Here is an 11033-nt window from a genome sequence, read left to right on the forward strand (position 1 = left end):
CAGTATGACAGGATTTGACAGGCTGCTTGCTTTGTGAACCTTTTATGAATTTCTGGAAGAAATGAGGATGGTTCTAATGGGAAGGAGGAAGGAAGGGGAAAGGGAAAGGAAGGAAAACCACTTTTCTTAATGATTTGTCAGCAAATGTGTAGATTTCAATTGCATTGCATGAAGACAAATTTTTAAGAGGATTGGCTTAAGTGTGTGCGTTGAGAGAGAGAGCGAGGGAGGGAGGGAGAGAGCTGCAAAATTGGCACATTTTCTAATTGTGTTCAGTCTAAAGATTTCTTTTTTCTGGACTGCTCATTTGAGTCAAGCAGCAGCTGAAGTTCCATAATCTCCGCCTTCCAGGCAACAAGCAACAATAGCTACAAAGGGATTTTCAAGAAAGGCTCAGAATGCTCTGATTTCGTTTGCTCTGTGGGCAGCCGGAGCTGCTGAAAGATTTTGCTTTTGCTTTCCTTGCTTCTGGCACTTCCTTCATTTGCTCCCCACCACCCCCAAGAGGACCGGAGACAGGCAAATGGCAGCCTTTCTTGTCCCTTTGGATCTTGCTGGGATGATAATTTCCTCACCCAGCTCATTCCTCATTCATCTTGTGCAAAAGCATTCTTCACTTCAGCAAGAATTCTGCAACTGTAAGTGCTATTGCTGTTTGTCGGTATTATTCCTATCTGCATTTGAGGCAGTGATGTAATAGAGTGGTGGTCAGTGGTATTTGTGTAACATGTATGGCTAGATTTGCCAGGTTCACGCACGCAGGGAGAGCTACTGCATCTGGGCTGTATGTATCTGGATGAACATTTGAGGGCAGCAAACAGAAACTTTGCTTCTATCTTTTTCTATTTTCAGCAAAAAAAAATCCATGAGAATTTTCCAGTCTAAATAAAAGTACTTGTCATATTCCTGATCAGAAGGTCAATTTTGCCACATACGTAATTCCATCATCATACTCTCACTGAAGTTACCATGTACAAAACCAATCTTCCATAGGTCTTTTCTGCTTGGTTACCCATAAATTTCAGTAAAGAAAGTTCTGGGTTCACCCGAATAGTAGTCTTTAAAACTCTTTGTATCCTTATTATCACTCCCCCCCCCTTTTTTTTCTTAAGTCTACCATACATGGTAAAATGAGTCTTTTCTACAGTTTCATCACTGATTACAATACCTTTCTATACCTTGGGTAATTTTTCTGGCATCATACATCATTTTGTAAAAGTTTTACCTTAAATTGTAATAATGTGAATTTTAGTCTTTTAACCACATTCTCTCCCATTGGTCCATCTGAACATTATAACCAAATTCTTAGCCCATTTTATCATTTTAACTTGTTCTTCCTCCATTTTAACTCTCAGCAAAAGTGTGTACATTTTAGCAATCGCAAATTAAAATTTCAAATTCTATTCTATGTTTTTCAATTCCAATTACTTTTTCATTTATCTTTTATTTATCTTTCTCTTCATTGTACATATTTAAGTTCCCCACTTGGTTCTTCTACTAACAAATCTTGATGTGTTAACCATTTTTCTTTGCCCACTGTTTCTTTTTTCATACTGTAAAAAGTTTGGGCTGAAATGTGTTTGTTTGTGCCCATTTTGGGGCACACCTGCGGTCTGTATCTATTCCTTATTCATAGTATGGCACTTCTAACATGATTTTTAAGTCTACATTAATTTTGTCATGCCAATAAAAAATATACCATCCAAACCTGAGATTGTATCCTTCTAATTCTAACATAGAAAATTGTGTTCTGATTTACTGGCCTGAAACACTCTGGTCATGCTACTGATAACTTTGCTACTTGTGCCAGAGTTCTCTACATTCCACCCTATCCCTTCTTTGTTTTTCTCTCTTAGCAAACATGGTACATCTAGGGGGAAAAGCTTCAGAAGAAACCTTAAAACTACCATACTTGCATAGTTTGGAAAGCACCCTTCAAGTTCCTTGTTGCTGCTCTCATAAGTTGAAGAGAGGACATAGTAATAAATAATTTAAGACAGTTAGTACTGGTATAATAGGTTCATTTGAGTTTTAAAAGGAGCAAGTCAACACAAATGTTTATCTTTGAAGTTTACACAACTGAATTAATAAAATATGTTAACTATGTGCTGAGCAACAACTATTTGCATAGCAACTCAATCCCATGAACATAACAGAACCCTGTTCTCTATTCTGAGTTCCACTAGCCCAAGGCTATTTCCTTCTTTTCTCTTCAAATCTTTGGTTAAAGTCAATTTTACTACAAGCAGATTTGTAAATCTATTGACCCAGAAGTGAATATACCGAGTTGATCTTTGGTTAAAATCAGTTTCATTACATGCAGATGGGATTGTGCTCAAATGAGGTGTATATTACATGTATATTAGAAGCTGTAGCACAGGGGTGTCAAACTCATGGCCCATGGGCTGGATGTGTCATGTGCTGGCCATCCCCATGAGCTTGCTGACATAGATTTGTTTTAGACTTTCTGTGATGTAGTAGAGTGAGTGCATCCTGGGCCATGAAGTCCTAGACTCTAAAATTGCTTCATTTAAAATGTTTTAAAATGTTTTTATTTCTAAAAAATCAAATTAAAAAAATAACATTTAATAAAGTTTTTTAAGCCTCTATTCATCCGATTCAAATTTTGCTTACATTGGAGGAAAATACAAAGCTGCAGTTTTGCATTCTGTACATTTGGAAAGGCATGTATCTTCTAGAGTAATGTTTCTTATGTTTTTTTCTCTCAGGGCCCCTATCCCACTTTTAAAAATTATGGAAGTCCCCAAAAGAAGTTTTTCTTTGTATGAATTATATTTATCTGTATTTACTATAATTAAAAATAAAAACTGATGCATTCACCATTGCTACACAGGTCAGAAAAATGATTTGATGTTTGGTGGTATTTGAGGTAGGTTGGCAAATTATTTTGATTCTGTGGACCCCTGAGAGGCTTGGGGGGCACTTTGAGAACATCTGTTCTAAAGAGAAGGAAGAAGAAGGAAGACAGGGTTATGTTTTCCTTCCACATTACCTCAGAGTGAATCTGAATGAGCTATAAAAGAAGCTTTCTACTCATGCGACAAACTACGAGCAACTGTCATAGGGGATGGCAGAGTCTGGCAATTGCTTTCCTATAGAAAATTAACCAACTAGCAATGCCAATGCACTGATGACCCTGACACAGAGTCTTATTTCTGAACGATTTGAAAGTTGATAGACAGAAATGTTCCATTGCCACAGGTCAGAAAAATATTTGGAAAGAGGGTTAAATAATACATTTTTCTATTTCAGGATAATATTATCTCAAGGTAAAAAGGGAGTAGAAGTGAAGGCCCCAGGATGGTCAATACCAGGTGTTTCTTTTTCTTTCTAGGATAACCATCAATAGGTTTTTCTGAAGCCTTTTCAAATAAGCATGACAGAGGGAGGAACTTCAAGGCACTGGGAGGCAAAGAGACGTGATGTCAAGAGGGCAGAGGCCAGGCTCAGCCTGGGGCTGCGCAGTTTAGAAGAAGCCCGGCTCTACTATCTGAATACCATGACCAGGGAACAGCAGCGACTCCAGCAGGAACTCCTAAGGTTACAGAAAAGTGAGGGTTCCTTTGCCTCTTTTCATACAACATTTTGAGATGAAATCTCTACCTTTCAGTTGTTTAGAAACAACAGAGTAGAATTGATTTACAGGAGTTGAAAAATGTTGCCAAAATTGTCTTAAGGAAACTCCATGGTTAGAAATAGTGTAATTCAGCTTGGGAAGAAAATTCCACCTGTACCAACTTACTGGCCCTAATTAGATATAATTAGGGTTTACTCATTATACTGTGTATCATTTGAATGCCAATTTAAACAAAGGTATTTCAGTTTGGTAATTTTTCTAGGAGCCTATTTGGTGCTATGGTTAAGGTTTCAGGCTAAAAAGTAGGAGTTTGTGAGTTCTTGTCCCAAAAGCTAGCTGGGTGACTTTGGACCAATCAATTTTCTTCAGCACTAGTTAAAAGGCAATGGCAAACATTGCTCAGAAAACTGCAGGGATTAGTTTAGGTGGTCTCCAGGAATCAAAAATTGACTTGAAGGCATAAACACCTCCCAAAAATTCCTAAAGAGTTTTCCTTCAAAGTAACACATTAAAAATATCTCAGAAATGAAATGTCATATTTTTAAGTTTTCAAAAGTCTTTTGTCAGAGGCCTTCACAAGAATATCAGTGGAAATTTAACTCAAGTCCTATGATAAAAGAAGATACTTTATTATGGAATAGCATTTAGTGAAAAAGCAATTAGATAGCCAGAATAAACAGTTCTTCCAATAGAGAAATATAAACACTCCCAACAATCTCTAATAAGACCACTAGTTTTAATTTAAATCATCTGAAAGTACTTGGTAAAATACACAGTAAGTTATTCTAAGTCCATAAAAGCAGCAGTGGGATTCTACCGGTTCAAACCGGTTCTATAGAACCGGTTGTTATAATTCTGTGCAGTTTGGAGAACTGGCAAATCGTGCCCCTGGCTGGCCCCGCCCCTCTCTGCCCGCCCCTCCCCTTCCAGTCAGTCCTTATCACGCATGCGCAACATCGCATACATGCCCGATATCACTGACTGCATTCTCCCCCACCCCGTCACTCCTGGAGGTATTTTTTCCTCCTCCCAATCATCAGCTGTTCCAATTATCAGCTGTGCCGGGGATCCCCCTTGCTGTCTTCCTGGGACCCAGGGAAGCTTCCTGGGAGTGGCAAAAACCCCCCCAGGAAGCTTCCCTGAGGCCCAGTAAGCCTAAAAATGGAGTGTGGGGGGTTCTGCATGTGCCCTCTGTTTTTTGCCTTCTTGGGCTCCAGGGAAGCCTTCTGGGAGCAAAAATGCACCCCTAGGAGGCTTCCTGAGGCCCAGAAGACAAAAAATGGGGGGGGGGGAAGTGCTGCCAAAAAAGAAAGAAGCCATGCTTACCCAGGCACATGGCCACGCCCACCTAGCTATGCCCACCAAGCCACGCCCACAGAACCAGTTGTTAAAAAGTTTGAATCCCATCCCTGCATAAAATATATAATTTTAAAAAGTGTGATAGGTTACAGGAATATTAATTTCAGTTGGAGTACAAGGATATGAAAATGTCAAATCTAGTTTAGTATAACCAAATATTAAAAGCCATTATATTGTGTGGTTTCATGGGCTCAAATTCACTTCAACAAATGCATGAAGTACTGTCCCAGCTGAGGAGAAGAGGAAAAAAAAATCTCCTTTGAGGGGGATAAAAGACAGTTGAACAAAAAAAAATGAACATGGACAGATTTAAGCAGATCCTTTCTCTATTCTCAAATTGGCATTCCTTGATGGCTGGATGGCTCTGTTATTTCACTGGAAATAACAGAGGGGGGAAAAATCATCATTCTCAGACAGTTCATGTGTTCTCTTATTATTGTCTGCCTTTAGAGATGAAACTCGATAGCAATTATTTCTTTTCCCCTTCCTTAGGCTGCTCCAAGCAGAAATTCTTATCAGGCCCTGGACATATTCACTTTAAAACAACATTTCCTCTACCTCCTTCTCTGGATGTGCAGAATTCTGGTGGCTTCCATTATACAGGATTACGGTAAAAATTTGTCTCATTTGAGGTTGTCCAGTTGAGTCAGAGTCTTGGCTGTCTAACACCTGCAAATTCCACCTTCTTATTAATTGGCTGCAATGGGCCTTGTAACTTTAAATTGAAAGGCAAAAATGAGGTTCTGCAGTGATGGTACACTCTCAGTGTAGCAGTAAGAAACTAAGACTCAAGTGCTCCAGGTTATACACTTAGAAGGACCAGTCCTTACTGAATCTAGTGAGCCCCTGGCATTCCTGATCAACAGCTGCTGTGTGGCTTTTCAGTCTTTTCCTCTTGCTTAGAATTATCAGAGAGATATCAACTGAGCAACAAGCAGATTAACAGAGTTGGAAGGGACCTTGTAGGTCATCTAGTCCAACCCCCTCCCAAGCAGGAGGCCCTACACCATTTCTGACAGATGGGAGTCCAATCTCTTCTTGAAAGCCTCCAGTGATGAAGCTCCCACAACTTACAAGGCAAGCTGTTCCATTGGTTGATTGTTCTCACTTGTCAGAACATTTCTTCTTATTTTCAGGTTAAATCTCTCCTTGTTCAATTTCCATCCATTATTCCTTGTCTGGCCTACAGGTGCTTTAGAAAATAGCTTGAGCCCCTCCCCTCTGTGGCAGCCACTCAAATATTGGCACACTACTATCATGTCTCCCCGGTCCTTCTCTTCACTAGACTAGCCATGCTTAGTTCCTGTAACTGTTCTTCATATGTTTTAGTCTCCAGTCCCCTAATCATCCTGGTTGCTCTTCTCTGTACTTTTTCTAGAGTCTTAACATCTTTTTTATAGTGTGGTAACAAAACTGGATGCAGTACACCAGGTGTGGTCTTACTAAGGCTTTATAGAGTGGTATTAGTAGCTCGCTTGATCTTGATTTTATTCCTCTGTTAATACAATTTAGGATTGCATTGGCTTTTTTGGCTGCCTCTGCAGCCAAAAATTTCTACTGAGAGAAGAGAAAAGATGGAAGAAACCATGAAAAAACATGTTGGAGGGGGAGGTTACAGAGGGGCTTTTGTAAGCCTCTTACAAAAGTCATGAATGAGCTAACTTGATTGCCTTACAGTGGACATTCCACTCTTTACTGTAATTATGATTGTAAGCCATCCAGAATTACCCTATGATAAGATGGGTGACGAATAAATGTTACAAATAAATAAATTGTGGTTGTAAGCCAAGGACTACCTGTGGGGAGAAGTTGGAAGTGAGAAGCAGTGGGCCACATTCTATAGTCTCCCATAGTATTAACAGGAACTATTTTAAAGACATGCAGGTCAGAAAAGGATTTGTTTCCTATCAATTTTCTTTTCTCTCATGAAGAGAAACACTACCAGGCAAAATAATGATCTCCAGTGGGATGGATTAGATATCTGGGTTTTCCTTGCCTCCTTAGAGAGTACAATCCATTGATTACTTCTGAAAAGAATTATAATGAAAGAAGAGTAGCATTTCTCTCCTCCTTTTGTAGATCTCAAAGAAAAACATTGCCTAAGACTGGGGAAGTTGCATGGACAAAGCAGTCTTCCCTCCATCCATGGAAGCTCAGTGGAGATGTCACTGGTTGCGAAGGAAAGAGAAAAGGGCACTTGCCACCCTTGGAGGCCAAAGAGTCAAATGTTGTTGATGACAGAGACATGAGCAGCCTTAAAGACTCCATGGCTAAACAGCTAAATATTTCAGCAGAGTCTGTGGAGCAGAGAACTGATATCATAGAAGAGAAAGGAAAAGACTCAGTGAAAGAAGAGCCAAGGGATTCTCAAGCCAAAGATGCCATGACTATCACCAAACCCATGAATCTCCCTGAGAATCAAAGATTTTCTCTTGATCGTGAGAGGCTGATCATGGATCCTGAGGCCTATGCTGCTGATGGACGCCTCAGGACGATGTACAACAGGCCTGATTTCCTCAAGTCTTATGGTGAAGTTAGGAAAGCCCGCTATATTCGGCACAAGGGTATTCCAGCCTGGGAAAAGGAACTCAGCCTTCAAGATATATTTGGGCACAAAAAAACCATAGGGCATGCCTCCCAGGAAATGGTGGTTGCCAAAGCTAAGCCCTAAGCAGCAGAGTGAGCAGATCTAGCAAAGTAAAGCACCAAGAGGCCTCTGTTGAAAAGGCTGCAGAGACAAGATCATTTAGCTACTTGCAACAGGAAAGCTAAATGCAGCCTGGTCTCAAGCAGGCAGCAAAAACTGGAATTTTATTGAGCCTCTGGTGGGCTGCTGTGCACAAGGACAAGGTGGGGAAAGGGGGAGGGAAAGGTTCATTGGGAACATACAATTTGAGATCAGTTAATACTTGGTGACTTAGTTTTATCAGAAGTAGTAATCAAGTCACTCACGGCTTAAACCATACTGATATGAAGGAGGTTTGCGGAAGGAATATAAATGATGTCACAATTCCTATTTCAATTTTTTTGCTAGAAACTGGTAATTCTAAGTACATTTTGTGCATTAGATTTCAATTGGTGCATTAAATCCCAATATGTACTACAATTTAAAGTAAATCAAAATAGGTAATACAGCAGGATGTTTTTTAAAGCGGTGTCTTTCAGATCTTGGTTAAAATCCTTTGGTATCCATTATTTTAGCATTTTGGTGTGTAAATCATTCCCCCCCCCCCTTTTTTTAGTTTTTAATGGGGGAAGGGAAGTAAATAGCTATAGAGTGAATCTTCAATTCAGTTTGGCTCCTGGCATTTATCTAGATGAGTCCTGCAATTTTCCTGTCCCTGCAATTTTCTTGGCAAGTTTTCATAAGTGATTTGGCATTGGCTTCTTTCAGCTACACTTATGTAACACCTTCATTAGGTCCAGCCAAAATGGCACAAAAACATGTATAAATTTCCTTGAGAGCAATGTATTAAGCTAAAATTGTTTATAGAAAGTGAACAATTGGGAAAAAAATGCAGGAAAGTCCAAACATTAAGGGCAGATATGGGGCCTATGAGTTCTGTACTTCAAACTCAATCTGAATTCAGAGGATGCAGATTGCAGGTATCAGATTAAAGGCCTGACACTGAAATTTGCAGGTTTCAGATTAAATTTAACATTCTAGGATAAAGAAATGATGAGTTCCTCATTTCTGTAAACAACATAATAATCTATAATTTGTCTTTCTCTTTCCCTAACAAGTTTGCTTTCTGGTTATAGATGATAGACAGTCCAGTTCTTCATAGCAGCCGATGTGTTCTCAGAATTCAAAACATACCTTAAAAACATGTCTCAAAAAGATTAAAGGCACTTATTGCATTGCTTCATTAAAAAAAACCCCAAACAATAATACCAACATGCTTTTATCATCCAAAATGTCATAAATTAGTAAGTAAGCTTCCAAGTTTTGAAGAAACCAGAAGATGGCTCAGTGTTTTGAGGGGTCTCTTTCAAATGGAGCTTCAAGCCAGGGGAGACAGTAAAGCTCTACAAGGGGTTTATCAGACTTGTCCACTGGTGCTAGTCTGCTCAGCTGGCAAGACTCTGGTGTGCTCTAACCGCACAGTCTTTTCTAGTTTCCTGCATGCCTGAAGTAGCAAGAGTGTCATGGCAGGACCAGCTAGGAGGCAAGACACCACTATCCCAGCAGCAGGGAAAGCCCTTCCATTTTCTGACTGGAAATACAGAGTCCTGTGAATGGTTATAACTATTTGGTACCAGTACCATGACATTAATCAAGTAGCACAATACATATCTTCCCCAACCTTGGTTAGAATGTTTGGCTAGTTTCTAAAACTCTTTCTTTTTGGTCTGAATTATAGCTATATATGTATTTGGATTCACATATAATTAATTCTTTTAAAAAGGAAAAAAACACACTCCTCTACCTGAATCCCCACTGATACTACAATTCTGACAAATCCAGCCAGCATGACCTTAAGACTTCCATTCCCCTTACTTAATAATGTTTCATTAGGAGAATCAACTCATTTAGTGCAAATTCATACTGTGAATGATAACATTGGATAACATTCAGTTAAATTCAGTTCCAAATTATCATTTCAATTTTATGTAACAAACAATTACTTTTCATCAGCATTTGGAAACTTGTGTTAGTATGTGGGGGCTTTCAAATGTTAGTAGTCTATCTAGGAAATATAAATGTGGCATCTGTTATTAAAAATGTTCTGGGAAATGGATGGTTCTGATTAAGTGATTCATTCAGTATGCGATACTTTCTTTATTGAATATACCTATGTATGTGATTATGGGTTTACAAAAGAGGTGATACATCTTCTTTTCTAAAACTAAGACAGCCTACACCCAGTCAAAGAGTGGGTGGGGGACCACTTAGAAATACTCCAATACCACATTTGATTTGCAAACTCTATTTAAATAAATACACCTGAAAGACACTTCAGGCTCCCCAAGATCTTTTGACCTTTCATTTTTTCACTAATCTAAAGAGATCTTTTTGACCTTTGCAAGCCCTGGCAAGATTATTTATGTTCACTGTTGCATTGCAGTTATTACATATTTGGAAGATTGTTTTGCCAGGGGGCATTTTTAAACAGGTGTGATAATCTGGTACTCTTTACAGTGCATTGACCGAATTCTCTTGCCCACGGGCTTTCTTGACTAAAATTGATGAGTATTGGTATCCAGAATCCCTAGAAAGTACCAGGCTGTCCGCATCTTCCTCAATACATCCTCAGTATTTATCAGAGACTCCCACTCAAGCTAGTGACTTCTGTATAGACATAAATAAGATTGTACTGTAACTTGCCTGCAATCATTAGAATTTATTTCAAATAAAAACAGTGATGGAAAAAATCAGGATGTCAGACTTTAAGATCATCTTGCTGCTGAAATACAAATTATGAAATACAGTTTATTTGCAATGTCAACCACATACACTGTTATTCAGTGATAAATTCAATTTGCAAATTTGGGACATACTCGGTTGTCAAAAGAGGTCTGCCAACAAAAAGACAAAGATCTTCATTCCAGCAACAGGCATGGTAAATATTCTTAGTTTTTTTCATAGTAGAAATTAAAACAAAAACTGAAGCTGGTGTTCCCTTGAGATATGTGTTGAGAGACCCGGTTCTGCCATTGAGGGCAGATAGATGACTTGTTGAAATTGTGGGAAGAAATATCCATTTGGTTCAGTTCCAAGAAGGAGAAAAGCACTGGAGACAAAATGGAGGCTGACTGGAAAGAGGTTCCATTTATTGATGAACAGGACCACCTTTGTGGTTCTGGACCACATGGAGTTGAGAGTGGAGGGGTGTTATACCTTCTCTTGGGCTTTGCACTTGAGCTTCCTGTTCCTGTGCAATAACGTGTATTCTATTGGCTGTTGTAGGGGTTATGTAAGGGTCATAGCTGGTTTTATAGGTTGTCTGAGCTCCCAGGTTTGGTTGAAGTTTGGTTTGCTGAGATGATGCAATGAAGAGGCTTGTGTTCTGAAAGGGTGTTGGGCAGTGGTGGGATTCAAATTTTTTACTACCGGTTCTGTGGGCATGATATG

The 11033-nt window shown here is 39.2% G+C and overlaps 1 protein-coding gene across 2 annotated transcripts; it reads left to right on the forward strand.

Annotated features, from left to right (window-relative positions):
* Positions 1-287: 287 nt before the first annotated feature.
* CCDC190 (coiled-coil domain containing 190) lies at positions 288-9699 on the forward strand. 2 transcript variants are annotated; one of them, XM_026703379.2, is made up of 4 exons: positions 290-638; positions 3356-3572; positions 5450-5567; positions 7037-9699. In XM_026703379.2, exons 2-4 carry the CDS (start codon positions 3398-3400, stop codon positions 7626-7628), a joined length of 885 nt encoding a protein of 294 aa, XP_026559164.1. In that variant the 5' UTR covers positions 290-638; positions 3356-3397; the 3' UTR covers positions 7629-9699. The 2 variants fall into 2 exon arrangements, with proteins under 2 accessions (XP_087786618.1, XP_026559164.1); XM_087930492.1 differs by lacking the exon at positions 3356-3572 and having other exon boundaries at positions 288-638.
* Positions 9700-11033: the final 1334 nt, after the last annotated feature.

Source organism: Pseudonaja textilis, chromosome 3, assembly GCF_049901715.1.
Source record: "Pseudonaja textilis isolate UNSWEBS1 chromosome 3, rPseTex1.2, whole genome shotgun sequence".
Classification (NCBI taxonomy): Eukaryota; Metazoa; Chordata; class Lepidosauria; order Squamata; family Elapidae; genus Pseudonaja; species Pseudonaja textilis.

What these genes read in the sequence shown, in the direction of transcription:
- CCDC190 (XM_026703379.2), top strand. Translation starts at nt 3,398, where the DNA reads ATGACAGAGGGAGGAACTTCAAGGCACTGGGAGGCAAAGAGACGTGAT. An exon ending in ACTCCTAAGGTTACAGAAAA is followed by an intron (nt 3,573 to 5,449) that starts GTGAGGGTTCCT and finishes CCCCTTCCTTAG; the next exon opens with GCTGCTCCAAGCAGAAATTC. An exon ending in TTCCATTATACAGGATTACG is followed by an intron (nt 5,568 to 7,036) that starts GTAAAAATTTGT and finishes CTCCTTTTGTAG; the next exon opens with ATCTCAAAGAAAAACATTGC.